Source organism: Notamacropus eugenii, chromosome 3 (genome assembly GCF_028372415.1).
Source record: "Notamacropus eugenii isolate mMacEug1 chromosome 3, mMacEug1.pri_v2, whole genome shotgun sequence".
Taxonomy (NCBI): domain Eukaryota; kingdom Metazoa; phylum Chordata; class Mammalia; order Diprotodontia; family Macropodidae; genus Notamacropus; species Notamacropus eugenii.
Genome location: NC_092874.1, coordinates 409,646,299 through 409,674,103, shown reverse-complemented (window position 1 = coordinate 409,674,103; position 27,805 = coordinate 409,646,299). Strand labels below are relative to the sequence as shown.

At 37.5% G+C, this 27,805-nt stretch overlaps 1 protein-coding gene across 8 annotated transcripts in view; it reads left to right on the top strand.

Moving 5' to 3' along the window:
• TNS3 (tensin 3) overlaps positions 1–27,805 on the top strand; it is a 511,962-nt gene that overhangs the window by 225,666 nt on the left and 258,491 nt on the right. For 7 of the 8 annotated variants that reach the window (XM_072598110.1, XM_072598117.1, XM_072598114.1 and 4 more), the window contains one exon: positions 27,616–27,654. The exons of the other annotated variant lie outside the window; for it this stretch is intronic. In XM_072598110.1, the coding sequence (XP_072454211.1) occupies positions 27,616–27,654 (39 nt within the window). The remainder of the gene's footprint in view (positions 1–27,615; positions 27,655–27,805) is intronic. 8 annotated transcript variants of the gene reach the window in all.

The window sequence follows — 27,805 nt, the reverse complement described above, 5'->3', positions numbered from 1 at the left end:
GAAGATTGATTTAAAAACACCAGCACTGTTCTCCATAAAGAAGCAATGAACTGTGGCTGTGGAATGCTGGTCATGCTGTCAAAAATAGTAGCTGTGTTTATTTCTTTTGTCTAATCCCATTTCTTATAAGGGACAGTTGTTTGGTGGGAGGGAAAAGGGATGATTTTTGAGATAGTGCTGTGATAAACTTTCAGCTCGAAATCTAGGTTCTCTCTAATCTGAGGCTCTTACCCACTAGAGTATAAACACCAGGAAAACAGAGGCTATCTCTTATTTACCTCTGTTGCCCTACTACCTTTCCTTTAGTATGTACTGAATAAACTTTTGTTGAATTGAATCTGAAATTTTTTTTAAAAGTGTCTAGAAATTTCACTGGATTAGAGTGTGGTCCTTAAACTTCTTCTGAGGGCAGTTACTAAGAGCAGTAGCAGGTATAGCAGGAAGGTGTATTTTACCTCCTAAAGGGCCTCCTTTGTATGACAGCTTTCATTTCCTTATTTTAGTCTTTTTATGTTGTAGCAGTTCTAAACAAAAATCTCTTAGGATCATAATTTAGGACAAGTCGATAACTTCCCATCATATATATGAAGTTATTAATATTATAGTACTAAATAGAGGGGGAAAGAGGGAGAGAGACTGAGAGAGACAGAGAGACTTATTTATTAACTTACGCTCTGGAACATCTGGGTTCAGGTCCTGTCCCTGACCTGCTGTAGCTGAGTAATTGGTCAAATCCTTTAGGCTCCTCTTGATTCTCTGGGTTAGCAGTTCTGAAACTTTTTGGTCTCAGAAACTCTTTAAACTCTAAAAAGCTTTTGTTTTTGTGGGTTATTTCTATTGTGTTTACCTTACTAAAAATTAAAACTAAAAAGAATAAAAAATTCATTTATTAATTTATTAAAATAACAATTATAAACCCATTTTGTGTTATTATAAATGACATATTTCTATGAAAAAAAAAACTTCCTCCACCTCTAGGTTTTCACCCTCCCCCCAAAAAACCCCAAACCCTACCCATCAAAAAAGTTTGATGTAAAGAAAGTCTTTTGTGCTCCTTAAAGCCCTATTAAAAGTGAGTCATTATTAATAACACAAAGGCAGAAAATTTCCCCAACTATAAAAAGACAACTAGAAAAATATTACTCTGTGACATCCAAAGACAAAAATCAGCGGTGATAGTTTGTCCTAATATCTGCCTGTTGAATTCAGTAACAGCTCAACTTATCCAGAGAAGACTTAGTTGTATGTTAAGTGATAAAATATTAGGGGCAGACCGGTCAAGTGACAAATTTCAAATGTCCAAGATCTGAGGACAGGACCGTCCTCCCCACCCCATCAAATCTTGGGGTATTAGCTGTGGGAACTCCAGTTACAAGTAGGAAGTGGATTTTTATAAACATCAGGTTGTAAAAGTTTTAAGTAAAGATGTTTCCATTGCTTTGCTGTGTTCCAGCTTTGCACAGATAGGACAAAGGGGTGTTAGTGGAAATAAGATACCCCTGAATTGAGAACAGATGTCAGGAAACACTTTTTCACGAAGAGAATAGCAAAAATATGAACTGTTCTTTCAGACAAGTTAAACAAAAAACAGTGTGTGGTTCAACTAGCCCCAGAAAGCAAACCAGTACAATTATGGGGAAGTGAAATGCCAAGAAGAATGAGCTAGAATTGGCCCAAGACGTTGTCTGTGTTCTGAGTGTGGTTCCTAGTATATCAGTCTAGAATGACCAAAACCCAACCTGGTTATTCCTTATAAAGTGTTTTGTTTTTATCACATCTTTATCTACCAGCCTCCCAAGAACCTGTTAAAAAATAGGAAATAGCCTCCTAGCCCAAGAGAATTTATGAATATTCATGATCATAGAGGTACCCCAAAACAACCCTCATACATCTGGAGGGCTCCCCAAGAGAGGAGAATACTGAGAGTAAAATAACAAAGTAGTTTTTGTGGTTGGTGGACTGGCGGGGAGCCTCTTTGCCAAATTTTCCTCGGCAGTCCCAAACGTTAACGTAGACCACTGCCAATATAAAATCATGGATTGTTCATGAAGTAAAGCGTATTTTTTTAAAACATCGTTTAATGCATATTTATGTCAAGGATTAATGTAGCTTCCAGGCTCATATTTATATTAAATTCTCTTACTCAGTTTTGTGTTTATTTAAACATCCATTATTCTAATTAACATTTAAAAACACTCTTCTCTTTTGCTAGATAAGGACCCTCTTGTGATTGTTTAATATATTCTTCCAAGATATTTGCATCAAAAAACCTTATTTTTAAAACTGGCACTGAGAATAGTCTTTGGTTTCAGTAATATGAATCCTATTTAATTGGCCCAATTAATGCCTCATTACCTCAGTCCATAGATGTCTAACTAGAAAGTAGTTCCATATGGCTAATTCCACTGGTATATGGCTAATTGCTTCCCTAGGGACAAAGTAAGCAGCGATCTATGGTATGTCTATAATTCTGTCTTGGTTACAAAGCTTTAAGCTTGATGAAAAGAAAAACTTCCTAAAATTAGAATTTTCCAAAGTAACATGGACCACCTTAGGAGGTAGTGAATTCTGTCACTGGAATGCTTCAGTCGAAGTCTGGGTAGCTTTGTTGCCTATGCTGCAGAGAGCATTCTTATTCATCGGTTTCACCAAGTGTTAATTAAATGCCGATGATATGCCAGGCACTGTGTGCTTCATGCTAGGGATACCAAGACACTAACGCATTTGTCTCTGCCATGAAACAGCTTTCATTTAAGTTGTGGGAAACACTTTGTACATAGAAAATGAAATATAACCTAATTTCTGGGACAAGGGCACTAGCTCTTGGTGAAACCAGGTCAAACCCGGTGGTACTTGAACTGACCTTTGATGGAGCCTCTAGGGATTCTGGGAGACTGAGGTGGAAGAGCAGTGGTCTTTAGGCATGGGGCACAGAGATAGAAGGTGAAATGTTATAGAGGATAGCAAGCAAGTCAGTTTGACTGGAAAGAGAAAGATAAAGAATTATCAAAGCATTAAAAATTATATTATATATGTTTGTATACATATAGTTGGTGAGTAAAATAACTACAGTGATTTTGAAGTAGTGATGAGTGTAAACGTTATTTTGAAATATCTGTAATAGTTGTAATGTGCTGTGAAATTATCTGTGATTTCCATTGATGACAGTCACAGGAAGTACTAATACTACTGTGGCTCATTGACAGTATTCATAAATGAAGGGGATGATAAATTTCAATTAAAGATTAATGAAAATAAAAGTAAAATTTTTTTCCATCCAAGTTCTCAGATCTCCTGATATCTGCTCACAAAATCTATGGACTCTAGATTAAGAGCCCCTACTTAAAATGATTTCTGAAGTTCCTAATATCTTTGAGATTCTATACTATTAGAATCACTATTATTTCCCTCCTGCTTTTCAACTTTTCATCTCTCCTTCTCCACTGACTTCTTGACCTCCACGTAGGACCATATGTAGGTCTTCGGTAGGTTAGAAAAGTAATCTCTTGACCCTGCTATGTCTTTGGGTTATCATTCCAATTTCTCTCCATCAATCTAACTCTTTAAACAGAACCACATGGAGTTCATTATAAGCTCAGCTCAGGAGATGTCAATATGAGTAATGAGTATGACAGGAAAAAAAATTCCAGAAGTCTGGAACTGACTGCCAATAATTATGCTCCAAGAGGGTAATTGTAGGCATGGGTAAAGAGTAGCCCCTATAAGCCCACTCACCCTGGTGAGTGTACTTTCTCATTTCCTCAGAGAAGCAGAGTTCCATGGAATAAACAACAATTCTGAATCATTTCTAAGATTAGACTAGAGCTCTTTGATAATACAGTAGTTGAAATTTATGTAGCATTTTAATTTTTGAAAAACATTTTCCATACATTATTTCCATTTGGGCCTCCCCACAAGTCTGGAGGAACGGTAGGTGCTAAAGGTGTTATTATCCTTATTTAGTAGAGTAAAAACCTGAGATTTGGAGTGAGGTTAAGTGATTTACCCAAGTCAACCCACGGTAGGGAATTACAGTGTCTAGGCATAAAAAATGTTTATCATCTATAGACAGTCAGAATTCAAATTCAGGTCCTAACTCTTAAGTCCAGTGCTGTCCATTTTTGGAAACCTCAGGGTCTAACATCATGTCTTATACAGAGTTCCTTAATACATATTTATTGAATTGTTTATCTAATATTCCCACTCTGAGTAATGGGTTAGGTGTGACTTAGTGTAAAGGACCCCACACTTTCCTAAGTCTGTTCAGATCCTCTGGACCCGAAGACAACTTCTTTTTAGCTTATACTGTTAGGCCCTTTCTCTATCTATACCTTCAGAATCTCTCTACTTTTATGTCATTTAATGGTTTAGAACAGTTTTACTTCCTTAATATTTTCCCTCATGTGAATTTTCTGTAGTATGCTGTGGTTTTCTAGTTTGAGATTCAACCTGGATGTTTGTCTTTTTTCTTTTTCTTTTTTTTTGGCTTGTTTATTTGTTTTATTAGGAAAATAAAATCTCTGAGGAGCTATTTTCTCTCTTTGGGTCCTTTGATTCATAGAGATAAGTCAGAGACCTGTCCTTGGCCAGAAATATCAGATAACATGTGATTTCATATATATATATATTTATGTATGTATGTATGTATATGTATGTAGTATATACACACATATAATCGTGGAAATGTGGAATAATCGGTACCAGAATCTGCTAGCTAATAGGTATCTGAGGTTGCTTTGTGACATTTGTAGACCCTCAGCTAGAGAAATAATATCTGGATAGAGAACAAATTAGTCGGTACTGTCCTTCCTTTAAATATTGGGCATTTTGAAGAAAGATGACTCTACACTTCGTTTCTAGCACAGTGTTTTCCACTGTAGATGCTTAAAAATTAAATTTTTATTGACAATATTCTCATTGTCTCTTCACCAACTATTCATTCTTTAACTCAGTGAAGTTTGTCTTCTACTCCCACAACATGACTGAAATTACTGTCTTCAAGACCTCTGAGGATCGACCGCCAAACTGCTAATCCCAATGACTTTTTCCCAGTCAGTTTTTTTCAGTTATTCACAATCATTTGGCAGTGTTGATCATCCTTCTTCATTGAAAGTCACCTTTGGATTTCATGACTCTAATTAATCCTCTTCCTGTCCTATCTTATTTTCACTGTTTCTATTTCCTATCCCTAAATTTGAGCACAATGTAGGCCTTTAGTCTAAATATATTTTTACTGAGTATCTTTACATTTATGGTCTTATCATCACCCACATATCAAAATGGAAAGCTTTCTTTTTTTTCTAGGTTCCCTCTAGATCTCCTTAATATTAGTTGGCCAGTTTTTGGCACTAAATTCCCAGACATCGATTTTTTTTTATGCCATCTTCTCCATCACAGACAATGTTCCTTCTCCCTCAGAAAAAATTGTAAATAGTCTGTAAAGGATTTGAGAGAGAGAAACAGAAGCTTGAGATTGCAAGACCAAGTAAGAGGCTACAGTTACTGAGAAGTTCCTGTAATATGAGTGGTAGCAGTGGGAAAGGAAAGGACACTCTGAATATAGAATTTATGAGGAAAGAATGGACAGGATGTGATAATTGATTGTGGAAGATGAAAGAAAAGAGAAGTCAGTGATGACTTCAGCATTTTCAGTCAGGACAGATTATATTACTGTTGACAGAATTGTATATCTTTGAGTTTAGCCTTCTTTTCATTTATCAAGTAGAAAATTGAGGTCTAGAAAGCCAAAGTGACTTTGCCAAGGTGACACGGCAGGAGTATTAGTGAGAAAATCCAGTAGTAAAGTTCAGGGAAGAATGGAGTCGTAGCTGGTCTGGGCACTTTTCCTTAAAATGGAGGTGGTAAGAAGAACCAGCCAATGAGAAGGAAGGGCCACTGTGTAGGGAGGGACTTTCAGTGTGAGGTATCCTCACAATAATCCTGTGAGGTAGATACTGTGGGTAGTATCCCCATTTTACAGAATATGGGGCTGAGATTTATGGACTTTAGGTGTGATGTTCATGGCCACATCACTAGCATTTTAGAGGCATTGTACCCATAGTTTTCATAATACTCAGTGTTCTCTCCATAGCTCCACTATCCTGTAAGATGGAAGCTCAATTACTACAAGTATTTACATGTTTTTCTCACTTAAAAATGTCTGGGGATGGTGCTGAAGGTAGTTGAGTGGTAAATACGAATATCCCAATTCTTCTCAATCTTTGTCCTGACAACATCAATCAAATCAATACTACTGCTCCTGGTCAGGAAATGTCAATGAATTATCCTGTTACTCATCACCACTTCTCTGTCTGCCATGTCCCAAACGCTCCTCTTTGGCCACCGCTCTCCTCACCCCCAGATGTGTTCTCTTTTGTTACTTAAGGACTGAGTCTGTCTTTCTTGCTTGCATTTATTTTCTCACTGCTTAGCATGGTGCCTGGCGTATAGTAAGCAGTTAATAAGTGATTTTTTATTCATTCATTCATATCTCCTTTATAGCATTTTTTAGGAGTATTACTAAAATGATGTTTGAGTGAATGTCTGCCTTATCACCTTCTCCACTTTTGTTATAGGTTATCTGTTCAGTAAAACTGAAATCTGAAGTGGATGAGTTTCTGTTCACTCCACCCCCTTAAATGCTTTTAGGCAAGAATTCATGAAGTTTCTCCTTCAGGTTTTTCTTCAGACATAGAAATATGTAGGGCATATTGCCTTGACTTCCATCTGAAATAGCTGACGGGCTTTGCCTGAGATTTAAATATTTCAAAAATGTTTTTGAATTGTTTGCCATTTATGTTCAAGGGTCTCAGTTCTTGCCCTTGGCCATGGTGTGTGTGTGTGTGTGTGTGTGTGTGTGTGTGTGTGTGTGTGTGTGTGTGTGTGTGTGTGTGTGTGTGTGTGTGTGTACATATTAACTTGGATTCCTCTGAGACCACTTGATTCCAACTGAGTTGTGATCTCTTATAGAAATAAGATTTTGTTGTATTATGCTTGGTAAGGAGATAAGCATTTATTAAGCTCCTACCAAGTGCCTTGTGGTGAGGGCTTTTCAAATATTATCATATTTTGATCCTCACAACAACCTTGGGACATAGAGGACACTGAGGCAGAGGTTAAAGTGACTTATCCAGAGTCACCTAGCTATTAACTAATTAAATAATTTGATGAAATAATTGAACTCATGTCTTCTTGACTCTAAGGCTAGAACTCTATCCACTGTGCCATCAAGCTGCCTCTGATCTAGAGAAGTTTTGTTGTCCTAGGATTGTGTATGTGTGTTATACATAGATTTAGTTAGTAGGTCCTGTGACTTCATTGATGTAGGGTGTACCTAGATGAAGACTATCTCTCTAAGAGTTGGTAACTTCTCTGTCCATCCCAGTGCTGGTTCTCTGTCCATTACAGTACAGATCACAGTCCCTTTGTTATTCTTTATCCTGTGGGATTCTAGCTTGGATTTCTTTGGAATTCTACATAGAGGAGCTATCCAACATATTGGATGCCTTCTTTTTTAATGTCTGGGGCTTATCAATGCAACAGTTAATTAGATCGTAGACTATTTCATTCTTTGGATTTGAGTTCCTAGCACCTAGCCCAGTTCCAGGAATATAGCAGACACTTAATAAACATTTGTGGATTGACTGATCTATTTTCTTTCATTTTCTTTGCATGGCTAGACCATTTCCTTTTCAGTCATACTCAAATAGATCTGTGATCTCATAGATATGGTAATTTTCTTCAACAATGAAGAGTGAATCAGGGGTTTTGTTTTTCTTTGTCATTGGAGCAGGAGTTGAGGTGGCAGAGAGATAAAATATATTTTTGTTAATTGTTAAAAATTAATTAAAACTTGTAAATCAACACTGAAGATTACAACCAATCCATACCTGTACACTCTTGCTCATATTCACCCCCAGAGAGGTTCAACCATGTGGAAGCCTTCCTCCCCTTTTCCTGGTACTGTGAAGGTAGCAGAGGAACATTCTAATTGACATCCCTTTATTTTTCAATTCTCTTCTTGTCATAAAATTCTTGGATGACATCCTTGACTCCTTCTCCAAAGTGCCTTGTTGATGATGTATTACTAACTACTTGGTCCTATGGAGCACCTTTTTGTTACTCTCTGTTTATCCTTATTTCCTTTGGAATTAAGTTTTGTCATTCAACTCTACTGCAGATGAGGAGATTAAGCTCCAGAGAGGTTTGTTGCCTAAAATGACTTCCCTCAGTTCTCATTGGTATTGCATGATAAAATTGGGATTTGAAATAAGGCTTTTTGATGCCAAAACCAGTACTTTTTCCTTTCCATTTGAATCTTTAATTGACTAAGAACCCAGGATCTATGAATTTATTGACTTTATTCGTGTAGAAAATTAATAGAAGAAGCAGGAGAGGCTCCAGTTTTAATCCAAGTTCCCTTCTCCACATTTCATTGCTGAGACTGGATCTTACACTATTCTGGAATTTTCTTATGCACCATTAACAAAATATATTTTTTTGTTCTACATTCTTATATTTTTTTCTTACCTTTTTTCCCTAAATATTCAAATTAGAATAAGCAAGGAAACCCCCCCTCCCCTTTTTTTTTGTTTTTGCATAGGCCTGGGAGAGATCATGTTCAGTGTCCACTTGCTAAACCTTTTAACATTCCAGACAGAATGATGAGAAATTGTTCGGAAAAAAAATAAAAGGAGCAAGAAGTTAATGGAGAAAAATGGATGATAAAAACATGCATCCTCAGCTAAAAAAAAAACCCTAAGATATGTGTGTCTTTTTTATTTTAATGTACCTAATTAAGTTTTGAAAAGCAGTCTCTCTTTCCAGACTTTGCCTACTCTAATCCATCTCACCTCAGACACTTGACACTCACTAGCTGTGTGACCTTAGGCAAGTCACTTAACCCCAACTGCCTCATCCTGGGTCATCTCCGGTCATCCTGATGAATATCTGGTCACTGGGTTCAGATGGCTCTGGAGGAGAAGTGAGGCTGGTGACCTGCACAGCTCTCCCTCACTCAAAACAAAGTCAAGTGCAAGTCATGTCATTATTTCTCTGATGGCATGGTCTTCTTTGGCAACGAAGGACAAACATACACACACTCCAATCAATCTTTGCTATGTTGCTCAGTTAACATTCCTTAGACACCATTTTGTTCATATTCCCTTACTTAAAATCTTTAGTGACTTCTGTTGCTGCTGTTATAAAATACAAATTCCTTTTGCCTTCTACATTCTGGCTCCCACCCACTTTGTAGATACTCATTTTGCCAAATATTTCTGCATTTATATAGAGACCAATATGGTTTGTGATGATAAGAAAATTCTACCATTTTTTGAGGAGATGTCATGATGAAAACTGTAATATGTTTCTGAAAAGTAACCGTGGCTTCCAAACAAATTATATGTGTATGCTATGGAAAGAAGTCCTGATATCAAAATTAAATATTTGGTTGCACACAGAGGAATATATACATTAACATCCCATGTGTAATGTCATCTCCTGACATAAAAGGTAATGAAAACATAGGTATGAATTAGCTGCTGAACATGGTTTAAAACAAAACATATTATTACTTCTTTCCAATGAATGATGTTTCTGTGACCTCTCAGCTCTCATCAGTTCACTGATGATATCTATCTATGCAGATGACTCCCTATCTCCCTATATATCTGTTCCTAAAATCTTCCTCCTGAACTGCTCTCCCACTTAGTCACTAGTTTCCTGCTGGACAGCTCCACTGGGAAGTCCTGTCATCTCAAACAGCATTCAGAAGGAGCTCATTAACTTTCCCCCTAAGTTCATTGCTTCCCCCAGATTTCCATGTATGTGAAGGATGCCACCATTCTTCCAAACTCCCAGTTATCCCTGATTCTTTCCTCTCCCTAATACACACTGTATCCTAACCAGGTGCTAGGTCTTGATTCTGTTTTTCTAATGCCTGTCATCTTTGCTGTGACACGGCCAATGCCTTTGTTCAGACCCTCATCAAATCTCCCACTGCACAGCCATAATACTTGTTTTATTAGTCTCTCCTCCTTCCAGGCTTTTCCTACTCCAGTCCTTCTTCACTATGGCTGCTAAATTAATATTCCCTAGAGACCATTTTGTCCACATTCCTTTACTTAAAAATCTTTAGTGACTTCTATTGCTACTGTTACAAAATACAAATTCCTTTTTGCCTTCTACATTCTGGCTCCCACTCACTTTTCTAGACTTTTGATCACTTTTCTCCTTGCCCTGCATCTCATCCCTCAGCAAGATAGGCCTATTTTCCTGTATTTCACATTCCATCTCTGATCTGAGGTTTCCACCAGCTCTAACTTTATGATCCTCTGATCTCCAGGCCTTACAGTAGACTGTTTCTATGCCCAGAATGCTTGCCCTTTTCACCATTGCAGACTTTTGAGGTTGTTTTCCTTTTATCTTTATGACTTTTCAGAGACAAAATGCTTAATATATGCTTTTGGAATTGTCAAAAATAATAAAATGGGAAGAAGAAAAGTGAGAGCAGGTGTAGGCCAAAAAGGAGATTGCTGTCCAGACGTGGCACAGACATCCCACCACTGAGTCAGACTTTTCTGAGTCACTGTCTGACTTTACCGGATCACATTTTGAAAATATGTTGCTTTTATAGTGATAAAACTGGCTTCCAAGCTAGGCCATGAGACCTTTTCAGTTAGCAGTGCAACCAATGAATCTTGATCCAGTAACAAGAGTTCACTTTCACATAGCATTCTAGACTTTACAAAGCATTTAGAACCTTCTGAAATATATAATGCAAGTATTATCTCTATCTTATTGATAGAAACTTGAGGGGTAAAGTGACTTCCTACAGAACAGATCCAGGACTCAAACCTAGGACCTTCTGCTACCTTCACATCTAGTGCATTTCATGGTTACAAATCAATGACTTCCTAGGTCCTATTATATATGAATGCTTCAATGGCAGGGATCTTGTCTAATCTATATTTCAAAAATTCATAGAATACCTTGTCCTGTGCCTTATATCATGTGCTTAATATGAAGTTCATCTTAATTACTAGATGAGTAATTATGTATCTTGAGTAAATGTGGGTTGTGGTCATGATAATAATAATTTTATTTTTTATTTTTAGTAATCAGTCAATCAATTAATAAATATTTTTTAAGTACCCACATAGTAAAACTTGGGCCTGTCACTTAACCTCTATTTCTCTCAGTTTCCTTATTTACAAATTAAAGAGGTTGGATTTAATAGAGCTAGAATACACTTTGGAGGCAATTGAGGCCTTTCGTTTTACAGGTGTAGAACCTGAGGTCAAGAGACAAGTGACTTGCAGAGTAGCTAGTAAGTAGCGGGATTTGGACTCAGGTCTTTCTGACTCCCAAGTCCAGTTCAGTCCATGACTGAACAACAAAATAACTATTTTATATGTGGCAATATTTATATATCACCATATATAATATTCATTATATAATCTAATAGATAACATTACTATATTTATAATAGACAATGATATTATACATAAATATAAAATATAAAAACCTCACCATATATGCAAGTTATGATTTTGACTAATGACACATTCCTATCCTAGAGGAGGTAGTCTCATAATTTATATTCCAATTGTGTGCCTTTTTAGCATATGTTCTTTTAAAAATTCTAAATTAAAATAATCGTGCTCCCATTTAAGAGATTTGACATATTTTGACTCATTTGATGAATATGCCTCTTGGATTGATGACCTCTCGTATGTGGCCTTGATGTTGTCTGATTTCCCAGTGGACACATTTCAGGAATCAATGAGGCAAGAATGCTGGGCTTGGTCTTAGAAGAACTCAGATAAAGTCCCAATTCTGTCACTTACTTGGAATTTAACTTTGGACACGACAAAAATGAATTACCTTTCTGGATTTCAGTTTCCTCGTCTCTAAAATGAGCACATTTTTCTTCATTACAGAATGTGATGTGATCTATGATGATTTAGTTTGTGGATTATTTGCAGGCTTGTTTTTCTTATATTTGTCTGTTACAGGCTCACCTGGTGCGGCAATGGTTTCTAAGACCAAAATCTTTTGATGTAGTTGCTTAGTAGTAGTTCTAAGAAACAATTAAGTTTGAAGCTGTGCAGTAAAATATATAGATTTTGGTAGCTAGGTGACCCAGTGAATGGAGCGCTGTGCCTTGAAGTCAGGAAGACCTGAGTTTAGAGTCCTGTCTCAGTTCCTTAGTAGCTGTGTGACCAAAGCTAAGTCAGGTAATTTCTCTCTGACTCAGTTTTCATAACTATAAAATAGAGATCATAATACCCACTTCATTGGGTCTTTGTCAGGACCAAATAAATAGTATTTGTATAGCAGTTTGTAAACCTTAAAGTAATGTATGACTATTAGGTATTACAAACTATTATGGATAGCCATGAATTTGTTTAATTCTTGCTGTCCTGGTCCATTACCACAGGTATTGAGAGTTGATTGTATTATGGAAAATAGCAGTAATTTTTGCCAGCAAATATTTTATAAATTTGCAAACTGTCACAGCTGGAAATAACCTTCAAATGGGGCCTAAATACATCTATTCCTGGAATACTCTATGTGTTTACAATTTCTCTGGGTTATTATTAACAAAAATTCAGTTGAAAGCAGGAGTTTGATCTAGGTTCTAGGAGAATCTAATGGAAAACTTAACCACTGACAGTGACCTTTGGATTCTATTCAGTGTTTCCAGAAGGAGAATGCTTAAGAGGTAATATTAGCTTACACTATCTGCGAAATGTTTTGCTTTCTGCTAGATTTAATGTCATTGTAATGAGCTGTTTGAAGAATGAGCCTGCTGATTGAATACAAACTGTATAGTCTAAGGTATAAAAGACTTTAATTTGCCCTTTAGGACATAAAGCCTGCATTGTTATTAAACAAAAAAAGTGTTTAATATGTCTCACGTGGTCACTAGCTTGCCTTCATGTAGAGAAAGCATTTGAAAATACGATTTAAAGTTTACTAATAAATTTGAACTATATTTCCTTTGGAGGAGGGGAGATAAATTAACTTTGTATGTGTAGTATGCAGATTCTTCCCTTTTAAAAACCTTTCGTTAGTATTATCTCTTGATTCCCCCGTTTGATTTCACCTTGGAGCCAGGAGCTCCCATCCATACCTTTTGCTATATTTGGATCTGAATGTGCCTTGTCTTTGCAGAACTCAAGGAAGGACCTTGTTTACAGCCATCTATTTGCTCCTCTGTAAAGGCTGCATCATTGACTCCAGAGCCTCAAATCAGAGGCCTTTATTTTTGAAAGAAAAGGTGATTGTAAGTCCTCCTGTTTAAGGGAATCCAAGGAGAAAGGAGTAATATTTTTATTATTTTTAAGAACTAGCCTTTGTCACATTTATATTTTGATCTTGATAAATTAATGGGGTCACATACTTATCTCAATTTAGAAATGGAATTTAGAATTTCCAAGGAAGAATTTTGGAAGGTGAATTCTATCCATTATAAAGTTTAAATGTCTACAACTAATAATAAGAGCTATCATTTATATAGTGCCTCAAGACTTGCAAAATGCTTTTGAACCTCCCATCAATCCTGGGAGGAAGGTAGTATTATTATCCTCATTTCACAGTGGTGGAAACTGAGGCAGATAGCAGTTAAGTGATTCGCTCAGGATCACACAACTTGGAAATGTCTGAGGCTGGATTTGTACTTGTGTTTTCTTGATTCCAAGTCTAACACTCTTATTAACTATATCACCTAGATTTACCCTTCATTAGAACGTCACAGAGTCTATGTCACGCAATTCTTAGGAAGTATTTTTTACATGTTTTAAAGATGTACACGTTGAAGCAAATCTTATTCGTTGACTTGCCTAAGACTACAAAGATTACAAAGGAAATTTATACAAGGGGAATTGTTTTTACAGTTAAACTGTGTCAGGAGTTTCTAACTATGTCAATACTGGGACCTGTATAATCATTAATAGTGAATGACTTTGGCTGCCTGTTTAATTATATTGTTGAGGGGTTTTTTTTGGGGGGGGGAGTAGGAAGTGGCTCATATCAGTGTTTTCATTACATGTAGACAGCTCTTTCAACTTATACATATCAGCAACTGTAGCTTAGATAAATGACTTGCCGATGGTCTCAGAGGTCTTATTTATGCTAGGCATTGTTCAGTCTCTTCCTTACTCCATGATAAGCCCACCCATTGCCTCTCATATTGAGGTTGTTTTCACTGTTAAATCAGTTTCAGTAGGGAAAGGTTGTTATTATTCTGATTTGAAACTCTTGATTTCAAATTTTCTAGGTTGGACATTAGAACGTTAAAATTCTATAAAAGTACCTGCCTCTTTTAAAATGTCTCTTTCATCTTGGTTCAAAAGGAAACAAGCATTCATTTTGTTGTAGATAGTAGTCTATTATTAAGAGTCAATAGAATCAGTATCATATCTTTTCCACAACAACAACAAAAAATTAAAAATGTCTTATCTTTATTCTAATGGTACTTTAAAGTTATTTAACCTAAAGATGGAAAGTGCTGCTTTTTTTTGTTCCCAAGACCACTTATTTATAATCACCTTTGATCTTGAAGCATTTTCTCTTAATTTTTAATAAACTGAGTTTTAACCAAAAAAAGTGAGAAGCAGTAATGAGATGGTTAAACTTAGAGTGAGAAAATTTAGGTTCTAATCTAAATGTTTATTGATTGACTGATTAGTGGCACCCAGATCTTAGGACTCTTTAGTTCTATCTATGCTTTTTGAATCTCTTAAGATTCATTCTTGATCTGTAGCATGTCATTATAAACTGATTGGTATATAAGGTAAAGTATGGAGTAATATGAATTAACTCTGAAAATACTGATGTGAAACAGATTGTGGAAACCTTTGTATGCCAAGCTGAGGGTGTGTTTTAACTATTAAAGGTTTTTTAATCTAGAAGTAACATAGTCTATCTTGTGTCTTAGGAACGTTATTTTATCAGCTATTTGGAAAATATCCAACTATGCAGTGTCATTGTGAGGGCATTTTACAATAAAACTGGAAGGAGAAAGAAAAAAGTAGGAAGGTATAAAGGAGAAAGAAAGAAAATAGGAAAGAAGAAAGATAGAAAAGATCTATAAAAAAGTTTAATAGTAAATTCTTTTTATTTTATAGCATGTTGGTGTCACCATGATCAGGCTGTGGAATTAGTGTTGGATGTTTTTATAGAAGAGATAGACATGGAGCTATAGAAAACAAACACAGGAAAAGGAGTATAGAGATTGGTACTGTGGGAGACATAATTGTGAAGACACTGAGGGATGGATTTACATTGTATTTAATAGAAGGGAACATACCAAAGGCATGGGGTGAGAACCATCTTGAAGCTTACTACCTTACTCAGTCAGCCAGAGGTGACTGAGAGACTATTACAGTGTCTCTGGAGGCAGAGGACTCATCTCTGATGAGACTGCCTTAGTCTCAGTTTCCTCAGCTGTAAATTGAGGAGGTTATACCATCTTTAACATCCCATCCAGCTCTAGAAATAAGATTTATGATGTTATGACACAAGAACTACTAATCTACATGTCTACTTTCCCATCTAGCCAACATTTTTAAGACAATAATCTATGTATATATTAAAGAAATCTAGGTGGTCCAGTGGATACAATGCTGGACCTAGTCAGGAAGATTCATCTTCCTGAATTCAAATCAGGCATCAGATTCTATCTGTGTAACCCTGGGCAAATTACTGAACTCTGTTTCCCTCAGTTTCTTCATCTGTAAAATGAGTGGGAAGTGGCAAACCACTGCATTGCCCTTGCCAAGAAAATTCCAGATGGTGTCACAAAGAATTGGAAACGACTGAAAACAAGAACTCCCAGATTAAGGACATACTTGATTGAGAGTATGAAAAGGAAACAGCCAGGATTTTACAAGTAGCGTACTAGAGTAGACTGTATACTTATCTTCATGTAGTTGACTCAGAGATGAAGCAAATATAGGATTCCAGTGTGTTGGTTGTTTTGGTTTTGTTTTTTTTTTTAACCATTAAAAAGAGATTTTGTTTGGAGATAAGCAAAATACCACCTTAAAGACTCTCTCTCAACAAGATGCTTCCCATATATATGTGTTAAAATTATTCAGATTTCATTGAAAATAACAATCAAGCAACCTCATTCTTTTCTTGATTTTTCAATATCTTTAAATTAAGAAGATAGACATTTGCTAAATGTGCTTGCATCTGTTATGGAAGAAATCCATTACAGAGCACAAGTTAAGGAGAGATTCTCTGTATAGATGGTAAGGTTTTCCAGATATTCCTATGGATGATTGTGCTGTTTATATAAAACCCCAGAATATTTATTTCAAAATTTCCTGGATGGGATCTATGATGATTCAAAAGAATTTGGCCTAGCCAAATAGACAGACGAAAACAAATAGACGAACAATTCTTATTGTTCTCATTATGCCATCCAATTAGATAGATGATCTAGAGAGAGGGAGAATACAGAGGAGAAAATCTGAGGAGGAAAACAATAACTGCATAGATTCATAAGTTGTAGAGCTGAAAAGGACTTTAGAAGACTGTCTAATGTAACCTCATTTTCTGAATGAGTAATAGATGCTGATCGGGTAAAGTGATTTGCTCAAGGATACTAAATGCACAGGGCACCCAGAATTCAAATGCAGTTTTCCTGAATCACTTTTCTTTTGACTGCATGACTTCCATAGGTCTCCTATCCAGAGATTCAAAGCACCAAGAAGTGACCTTTTTTTTTTTTTTCCAGAGAAGCAGAGCCTCCAAAATTAGCCCATTCTTGTGCTGGAACTGGACTAAAAACAAGCTAGCAATGGTTTTTGTTTTTTTTTTTAAAGATAAGACAAATACTTACATGGATTGCTTTACATACAATTTAGTAATTTAGAAATACCAGGTGACATTTGCCTACGTGTTTTCTGAAGAAATACTAGTGCTACTAGTTGTAGAAAGGGGATCATATAATCCCAAAGTAATGATTTAATCCAACCTCATTTTACAAAATAAGGAAGTTGACAGCTGGAAGAGTTTATTTTCTGTTCCAAGGTCATGCAGAAGATATAAACCATGGTGTCAGGATTCAAATCTAGGTCCTCTCACTCCAAAGCCAGCCTTCCTACTGCTTAATTCTACCTTAAGCCAGTTTATTTATTTATTTTTTAAAATTTATTTATTTATTTCACTTTTAACATTCATTTTCACAGAATTTTTGGGCTCCAAATTTTCTCCCCCCTTGTCCCCTCCCCCCACCCCAAAACACCGAGCATTCCAATTGCCCCCATCACCACTCCGCTCTCTCCTCCATCATTCCTCTCTGCGCTTGTCTCCATCCTCTCCTCTGTCCTGTTGGGCCAAATACCTTTCTAAACCCCTTTACCTGTATTTCTTATTTCCTAGCGGCAAGAACAGTACTTGACAGTTATTTCTAAAACTTTGAGTTCCAACTTCTTTTCCTCCCTCCCTCCCCACCCCCTCCCTTTGGAAGGCAAGCAATTCAATATCGGCCAAATCTGTGTAGTTTTGCAAATGACTTCCATAATAGTCGTGTTGTATAAGACTAACTATATTTCCCTCCATCCTATCCTGCTTCCAATTATTTCTATTCTCTCTTTGATCCTGTCCCTCCCTGTGAGTGTCAACCTCAAATTGTACCCTCCTCCCCATGCCCTCCCTTCCATCGTCCCCCCCACCCTGTTTATCCCCTTGTCCCCCACCTTCCTGTTTTGTAAGATAGGTTTTCATACCAAAATGAGTGTGCATTTTATTCCTTCCTTTAGTGGAATGTGATGAGAGTAAACTTCATGTTTTTCTCTCATCTCCCCTCTTTTTCCTCAAACTAAAAAAGTCTTTTGCTTGCCTCTTTTATGAGAGATAATTTGCCCCATTCCATTTCTCCCTTTCTCCTCCCATATATTTCTCTCTCATTGCTTGATTTCATTTTTTTTTAAGATATGATCCCATCCTATTCAATTCACTCTGCGAACTCTGTCTCTATGTGTGTGTGCGTGTGCATGTGTGTGTGTGATCCCACCAAGTACCTAGATACTGAATAGTTTCAAGAGTTACTAATATTGTCTTTCCATGTAGGGATGTAAACAGTTCAACTTTTATAAGTCCCTTATGACTTCTCTTTGCTGTTTACCTTTTCATGCTTCTCTTCATTCTTGTGTTTGAAAGTCAGATTTTCTTTTTAGCTCTGGTCTTTTCAAGAATGCTTGAAAGTCCTCTATTTCATTGAAAGACCAATTTTTCCCCTGAAGTATTATACTCAGTTTTGCTGGGTAGGTGATTCTTGGTTTTAGTCCTAGTTCCTTTGACTTCTGGAATATCCTATTCCATGCCCTTCGATCCCTTAATGTAGAAGCTGCTAGATCTTGTGTTATCCTGATTGTATTTCCACAGTACTTGAATTGTTTCTTTCTAGCTGCTTGCAATATTTTCTCCTTGACCTGGGAACTCTGGAATTTGGCCACAATATTCCTAGGAGTTTCTCTTTTTGGATCTTTTTCAGGTGGTGATCGGTGGATTCTTTCAATATTTATTTTGCCCTCTGGTTCTAGAATCTCAGGGCAGTTTTCCTTGATAATTTCATGAAAGATGATGTCTAGGCCCTTTTTTTGATCCTGGCTTTCAGGTAGGCCCATAATTTTTAAATTGTCTCTCCTGGATCTATTTTCCAGGTCAGTTGTTTTTCCAAAGAGATATTTCACATTATCTTCCATTTTTTCATTCTTTTGGTTTTGTTTTGTGATTTCTTGGTTTCTCATAAAGGCATTAGCTTCCATCGGTTCCATTCTAATTTTGAAAGAACTATTTTCTTCAGTGAGCTTTTGAACCTCCTTTTCCATTTGGCTAATTCTGCTTTTGAAAGCATTGTTCTCCTCATTGGCTTCTTGAACCTCCTTTGCCAATTGAGTTAGCCTATTTTTCAGGGTGTCATTTTCTTCAGCATTTTTTTGGGTCACCTTTAGCAGGGTGCTGATCTGTTGTTCATACTTTGCTTGCAAGTCTTTTATTGCTCTTCCCAGTTTTTCCTCCACCTCTCTAACATAATTTTGAAAATTTTTTGAGCTCTTTATAACCTTTTCCCAGAACTGATCCCATTGAGTGGGCTGGGATGTAGAAGCACTGACTTCCGTGTCTTCCCCTGATGGTGAGCACAGCTCTTCCTCATCAGAAAGGAGGGGAGGAGAAACCTGCTCACCAAGAAAATAACCCTCTATAGTCTTGGTTTTTTTCCCTTTTCTGGGCATTTTCCCAGCCAGTGACTTGACCTCTGAATATTCTCCTCACATCCACCTTGCCTCCAGATCCTCCCAGCCAGCGTTTGGGGTCTGAGACTCAAATGCTGCTTCCCAGCCTCAGGGCTTTGGGCAGGGGCAGGGCTGCTATTCTGTGTGAGATCAAGTTCAGCTGCAGGGCCGCCTCACGGCTCAGTTCCCTCAGGGGATTTATGCAGAGACCTTCAACAATGGATCCTGGCTCCTGCCTGCTTGGGGAGCCCCGGTCTGCTCCCGCCTCCGCTGTTGCCTCCCAAGGGGGCCTGAGTATGGGAGTACCCCACTCCCCTCTCGACCCACCAAAGAGACCTGCTCACCGACGCCCGTCACCTGTGGGTGGAGGGACCCGCGCGGCCACTGGAGATCCCGTCCCTGAAGTCCGCTCGGATCTGCTTCTCTCGGTGCCGTGGCGGCGGCAGGGCTGGGCTGGGCTCTGCGTCTGCAGCGCGACGGACCTTTTGCGAGAGGTTTGCAGGTCCCTCTGGAACAGAAATATTATCCCCTCCACTGTTATGTGGCTTCTCCTGCTCCCGAATTTATTGGCAGCTCTTTACTACAGATATTTCATGGGCTGTGGGTTCGGAGCTAGCGTATTTGTGTGTTTCTACTCTGCCATCTTGGCTCCGCCCCCCCTTAAGCCAGTTTATTACAGACAAGAAAGTTGCAGCCTCACTCTTTTCAGCCCTTCCTATTCTCTGAGGACATTTTTTTGCCAATCATCTTTTCTCCTGTAAAATAATCATTTGATAAAATAGTCATTGAAGCACTTTTTCTTCCAAGGGTATGGACAAGAAACGCAGACCACAGACTTACATAATAAAGACCCTAGCAGAAGGATCGGGGCTACCATCTTGGTTTATTTTTACATATAATGAACTAAGCTTATTTGTGGCACAACCAACTCAAATAGAACTGTGGGAAGATGACAGGTTTCTGGGTTGCCATGAAGGAAAGAATAGTAGCTTTTCAATTCCTACTTTTGTAGCTTTCTATTTGGTACTTTCGGAGTAATTCCAAAAACAATGTACTGTCCTGATGTATCTATCTTTAGTGCTGTTTCTTTATGTCTATGTGTCTATAGCAGTGGTGAAACAAGACTCTATTTTTTACGTAAAAAATATTGAACTTCAGGTGTAAATCAGTTAAGGGCCATGCCAAAATGAAAAGTAACATCAATTTAGTTAGGGATCTTTTTTCTTTTCTTTGGAGGACAGACTAATGTTGAGTGATCTAAATAAGATTCAACTCACCTGCTTTTTAAATTTAAAGCAGGAATCACAAAATTGCTCAACACATAGATTATTTATTGCAAATAATTGGAAATGCATGCTTGTAGGAAGATTTAAAGCTATTAGATTATAACCCATCCAGGTGATTTTGTTCGAGCAAGGTCCTTTGAATGTCATAATATGAAAGAGCAACTGGAATGTATGTCTTCCTGATTGTTTCTTTTGAGAGGCTATCTTTGTAGACATTGGAGTTCTCAACCTTGATCAGTCATGTGATTTCTCTTTTCTCTTTTATTCCTCATTATCTAATGATCTGTGACCAAATCCTGATGATTCTAGCTCCAGAATATCTAGGTTCCCTTCTCCAACTTCCCAGGGATAGGATCTTAGTTCAGGATTTTAACACCTCTCCATTGAGTTTGACAATTATTTCCCAACAGCCCTATTGCTTGCCTTCACAAATCCATCCCTTTCATAACAGCCAAAATAAATTTCCCATGGCTAGCCATGCCACTTACCTTATTTAAAAATCCTCAAAAACTCCCTATTGCTGCTCATATAAAATACCAATTCCTTAGCCTCATATAGTTCTTGACTGTGTAGCTGCATCTAATTTTCCCAGCCCTTATATTCTTCTGTTCCACTCATACCTTCATGAATCCTTGAACTGAATGTGGCATTTCCCATCTATATGCATTTTCTTGGGCCAGAAATGTAACCTTCAGAATTCTTCTCTTCTTTCGTATCTGGTCAGTTCCTAGATTCTCTGATACCTCCTCCAGAAAGTCAGACCACAAGCCTATTTAATTGACTGAGGTGTCCTTTGTCTAACCACACATCTGGAAGGTTATCAGTGAAATGATGATATGGTAAACATTTGAAGGAGAATCATGTTTAAACTGGATAAAACCACCATAGGATAAATGAAACTTCTTTTTTGATAACTGAATAGGTATGTGTATGTATGCCTTTCATATTGTGTTTCTCTAAACATTTGCTTTTGTGTGGTATCTCCTTATTACACACCTATTCCTGAGTGGAAAGCACCCAACTTTATTACTATTGCTGGGTTGAATTGCTGGGACTGAAACATAATTGTAGATGCTTGTAAGGTCTGGAAACCCGTGTAGCCAGGTGTCTCAGATAAATGCATTGTTTGTTTGTGCTTTCTCCTTGGCAACAGCATATTAGTAGCAATAAATGACTGGATGCATGCAAAAGGGCAATTTCAAAGGAACTCTGAAGCTAAGTGTCACCCATCACAGGTCATAGAAAGTTCTGGGTGTTGGTATTGGGAATTTGGTCAGTTTCAGAGGCTCTTCATAGCTTTTTGTAGTAGCTTCTCTTCTATTTTTATAGCCAAATCCACCTACACCCAGATAGTGATATGGTCCATTGATACATTACTGTCAGCTTTTGATATTTATTCAACTCTGCTTTCTAGGGGCTCCTTTTTCTTCTAGGACAAAAGAGAAGTCAGTCAGTCAGGAAGCATTTATTAAGTGCTTACTGTGTGCCAAGGGACTGTGAAATACTGAGAATACAGAAAAAGTAGGGACAAAGACAATCCCTACTGGCAGAGATCTTACATCAGAATGCAGAAGATTGAACGTAAAAGAAAGTGGGAAAAGGGTGAGAGGAGAGGAGAGAGTACCTGGCAATAGGGGTTGGAGATGATGGAGAAGTTCAAAGGAATGCAGCCTGCTTGGAAATAAAGAGATAGTTGTCCTGAGAGCCATCTTAAATGGAGCTTCTGGGAATAATACTTACAGTTGTGTTACAGCGCTGAAATGATTTTCCAAGATAAAGAGGTTTCTGGGGCATGATGGAAAAATCCCAAGTTCATTTTGGTACAAAATGAAAAGATAAATGAGGAGAGCACAGACTGGAGAACAGGAGACAGAGAGAATCTGAAATACTAGACCAGAGTGAAAAAGTAGGGATTTGTTGATTTTTGTAATTCAGGGAAATCTGTGTTTTCAGTATAGCAGTATAGTGTGTACTTAATAAACATTTATTGAATACTTACTGAGTACCTTTGATGTGCCCTGTGTCTGTAGTGAATATATCACCACTTTCCTGTGGGTTCAACATTATTAAATTCCTTATAAGTGTTAAGGATAAGCCCAAAGCAAGTGAAACCGATGGGGAAATGACCATTGAAGTTTCATAAAAAAGAAGGCAAAATTTAAAAAACAAAAAGTATACTATATTCTCTGTATATGTCTTAGTGATCCAGATATTCAGGTTGTAATAAACAAACACATACCAGTGAGATCGAGATACTTGGTATTTACGCCTTGTTTTGGCCAGGACACATCAGGAGTATCTTATTACTGACACCAAAGGAAGTTATAATCACACACACACACACATACACTTTTACACATGTATATATATTTTACCACTTTTAATCTTTTTTTTTTGTATCCCCAGCTCAGTGCCTGGCACATAGTAGGTGCTTAATAAATGCTAGTGGATGGACGAGCTAGAGTTTTTCAAAAAGTGAGATGGTTGTGGTTTAGTTGTTTTTCAGTTTGTATTCAACTCTTAGTGACCCCATTTGGGGTTTTCTTGGCAAAGATATTGGAGTGATTTGCCATTTCCTACCTCAGCTCATTTTACAGATGAGGAAACTGTGGCAAACAGGGTTAAGCGACTTGCCCAGAGTCACACAGCTAAGTGTCTGAGCCAGATTTGGATTCGGGAAGATGAGTCCTCCTAACTCCAGGCCTGGAGTTCTATACCCTTTGCCAACTATCTACTCCCAACTGAAATGATAAGGCAAGTCAAAACCATGAACTGGAGAAAGACTATATGGAGGCAGAGGAAGAGTTAAAGATTTAATAACTTGAAGGGTTTATCATTCTAGAGAGGAATTGGACTTGTACTGTTTGGCTCCAGAGGGGATTTTAACTCAATAGCTCTGCAGTTAGAACAATCCTGGGATGGAATTGTACTGTCTTCAGTGACAATTACCCTTCCCTGAAGGTGTTCAAACAGACACTGAGATGCCACTGGGGGACAGTGTAGGTGGTGTTTCTGTTCCAAGAAGGGATTGGAATTTTAGATTCTTTTTAATTCTGCGATTTTGTGAGCTTAGAAAATGAGTTACTTCAAAGCCTCTACTTTAAAGCTATTCACTTTATGCCTTAGGTCTTTTTCATTGCCTTATTGATTTATTCATCATGCCATATGTAACAACCTGGATTACCTGGTTTATCTACCCATAGCAAATTAGAAGCAGCATAATAACAGAAGAATGAATGACAAGCCTGATTCATGTAGTAGGAGAAGTGACAAGCCTGATGGTTTGACATCCTGAGAGGAGGTAGACAGATTAAAAAGCAGACAGATGAACATAGGACGGTATCACTATTTAGTGCAAAAGTTAATATTTACCACGATGAGCATGAGTCATCAAGAAAAACTTTAGACATGTCAAGATTCTCTATTTTAGAAGGCCAGGAACAGCATAATTAAATGTTTGAAAGATTTCTATCCCAAATGACTTAAAAATGCCTAATGAACTTTTGGCCATTGAAGAGACAAACTTCAATTATTTGGAGATTGTATTTGTGTAGATAATACCTCATTTCCTAGCTATGTGGAATGGATGAGGTTGTTATAATTTAATAAGTTTTTTGATAATTTCTGTTTTAGAGCCTTGTTTTTTTGTAGGACTGAACCAACTGCCCTGTTTTCCCAGCTCTTTGTGATTATTTTCAAAGCATTTTACATTATGATGTTATCTTATGCAATTCTACAATAATCTTGTGGCATATTTTCTGCTATCCTCATTTTACAAATGAGGAAATCAAAGCTGACTAAGCTAGTTAATTGGTTCATCGAAGGTCACATAGGCACTGAGGCAGAATTTGAACTCAGATCTTCTTGACTCCAGGTCCTGCACTCTGCCCATTGTGCCAGTTGCAGTGCTATTTTGCTAACCCTGTAATACACAGCTAAAATTTATCAGAAAACATGAGAGAGCCCATGACTTTGACCCTTGACCACTAGTCAGGTGATAGTACTATCCTTGTTAAGAAAACAATTCTCTGTGTCCAAGAAAATTCACTGGTTCTGGTATTGCTGTTGGCTCCCTAGTCAAGCACCTAAGCTGTAAATACCATAGATTGTTTTAATGGTTAGACATCTAGTCATGTGTTATGCAAATACATTCATTCAAGTGATAAGCATTGTTTTGCGATCTCTGGCCCTAGATAAGTTTCTGTGATTGATCTGAATACACCCATGGACAACCCTGAAGCTTAGAATTTGTCCTTTTTCCTTTGAAGCCTTTCCTGTCTGCCACACTAGGCTAGTTCCTGGGGACTTGCTGTTGAGGGCAAGGAAAATACCCAAGAGAATACTAGTTAAGGATCTGGTTGTGTACTCTCTGTGTGTGTGCGCACGTGTGTGCATGTGTGTGTGTGTATGTATAGTGAACGGCAACGCTGAATGAATACCAGGGAATGTTTGGTCAGCCTTAAAAACGTGTGTGCGTGCGTGCGTGCGTGTGTGTGTGTGTATACATAGTATATATATTTCATTATGTATATAGACATGCACACGTATGTTCTTTGGTACTTGATAATGCTAAGTCAAAAATAGTTGTGATTACTTCACTAAGGAATGCAGTTCTCCAAACAAATATTTAAAGAGACCACCCTGTTTATGACACTTCACAACCTACTCCCTTTCTACTGTCGCACACTGGGCCCTGCTGTGCACCCTCCAATCCAGCTATGTTGCTCTAGTTGCTTTTTTTCACCCAAGAAACTCCATCTCCTGTCTGTGGTTATCTCTTTTTGTCTATCCCCCATGCCTGGAATGTAATCCCTTCTCATCTCTGCCTCTAAAGAGTTCCTGGTTTCTCTCAAAACTTGGTTTAAGAGCTAATGTCTAAATATGTGGTTCTCAAAGTATGGTTTGGGGATCCCTTGGGGTCCTTGAGAGCCTTTCGGAGGGGGGGCCAAAAGCTCAAAACTATTTTCATAATAATAATAAGACTTTTCAGTTTCTAACTTGGTAAATATACACTCATATATGGAAGGGAAGAGAGAAGGAAAGGGAGGAAGAGAGGGAGATATATATATATGTATATGTGTGTGTACATGGAGGGAGATACATATATGTATATATGTATATGTATATAGAATGTGTATGTATATTTAATACATATATATGTATATATTTAGAGAGAGAGAGACTATTTATATAAAGAGATCATGTAGTTGAATGCCCCAGTCAATTAAAAAGCACTTAACAATTTATAAAGTGCTTTGCCTATAACTGAGTACAAATGTGGCCTCAGACCATGACTAGCCTTGTTATCTTGGCCAAGTCATTATTAGTCTCCATCAGCTTCTGTTTTCTCTACTGTAAAAAAGGGATTAGTACTAGCAACTACCTTCCAGTGTTGTTATAAGGATAAAGTGAGATAGTATTTGTAAAGCTTTTTAAAAACAATCTTACATAAATGCTAGATATTAAACTAGTAGAAACTGAGTCCCAGAGAAAGGACAGTAACTGGTTCAAGATCAGAAAGGTACTCAGTGGCAGAGCTGGGATTTGAACTTTCTTCCCTAGCTCCCATTCTCACATCCTTTCTTCTGTACCAAATTGCCATAGTATTCTTTTTGGATATTGTACATGGAGATATGAAAACTAGCCTTTCAAATAGAAAAGTCTCAAAAGATGATTTAGGCTTTGTCGTCCCTTTGTTCTATGCCTTTTCACTTATAAAATTCCATCTATTGAGTTCAGATTTGTTGGGGAGACAATGTTTGTAAATCAGTTTTGAGATGAGAGATGTAAGTATATTTTATAACCTATTTTGTAGCTCTCTCTGTCTCTTGGTCTCTGTCTCTCTGTCTCTCTCTGCCTGTCTCTCTGTCCCTCTCTCTCTTTCTCTGTCTCTGTCTCTCTCTTTTCCTCTCCCTCCCTTCCTCTTTTCACTCTTTTCTCTCTTCCATCATCATCATTGTCATCAAAGCTCATTATTAAAGCCTGGCCAGAGCTGAAATAGAGTGCGTTATATAAGATTTTGTTTTATTTTCCTCCAAGGTGCTGATCTAAAAGAGGTTTGGAAGTGGCTACAGTTTTCCTTCTCCTTCTGTAGCCTGGAAAATATTGTTCTGTGCCTCATGTTTTTGATGCTTCAACTGACCCATATCCGTGTAGATTTTTTTCTTTTTTTTTAGTTTCTTTGTTGGAGAGAAAGGTTGTAGGTTACTAATCTTCCTCCACCCTCTCTGCCCCTGAAAGTTTTCCCCTCCATTCCTTCAAATCCACCCCCCACCCCCAGAACTCAGTAATCTCCTGGCTACAGGAACCACCGCTTATAGAAATGAGATTTTTTTAGGCAGAGTTGACCTAAAATGATCAGCAGAGTAGATAAGATTATGAGACTTGAAGTCAAGAAGTCCTGAGTTTGAGACCTATTGTTGATACTGACAACTGTGTGACCCTGGGCAAGTCATTCAGTCTCTTTCTGCCTCTGTTTACTCTTCTGTACAATGATAGATGATAAACACATATCTCATGGACTTACAGCAATCAAATGAGATAATGTATATAAAATGCTTTGTAAGTGTAAGGTATTATTATCAGGCAGTCTGATTGGTGTTTCCCAACTTCAGCTGAACTCTGTGCATCTGGTACAATTTCACATATGCATGTTGCTGTCAGGTTTGTTTTTTCCTTTAAATCATTCTATATTTAGAAGGTGGCATTTCAACCCTTTGTTGTACATCTCCCTTTTCCCTTTCTTACCAAACCTTTTAGGAATGCCTTAGCATTAGATATTCAATCAATAAATCACCTAAATCAAGAGATCACTTCTTAAAAATAGAGCTTAAATTCAGCTCTTCCGCTGTCTCCTCCTTAATCTAGTTTCTTCTGAAGCTTAGATGAATTATCACTTCATTGATTCTTTTACTGAGATCAGATGAACTGATATGACCTATTCTTAGATTCTTTTTCTTTGCTGTTTAATGAGGAGCATAATCTAGTCACTGGATGGATTCCAGTTGGGACAGAGTTTATCCCAGGGTGTTTTAAAAGTGTCTCATACTTATTTTATTTTATTTTTTTTATTCAAGGTGGTGATACCCTGCCACGTACCAGTCAATGACCCACTGGTAAGTTGGCTTTCTTTACATCTTTCCCATTTCCGTCCCATGATGCAGTGTGAAAGTGAGGTTGTAAGCTCCTTGTGAGCAAAGAGTGTTTCATTTTCAACTTTGCATCCATAACAGAGTGCCTTATACAAAGATCTTTAAGAAATGTTTG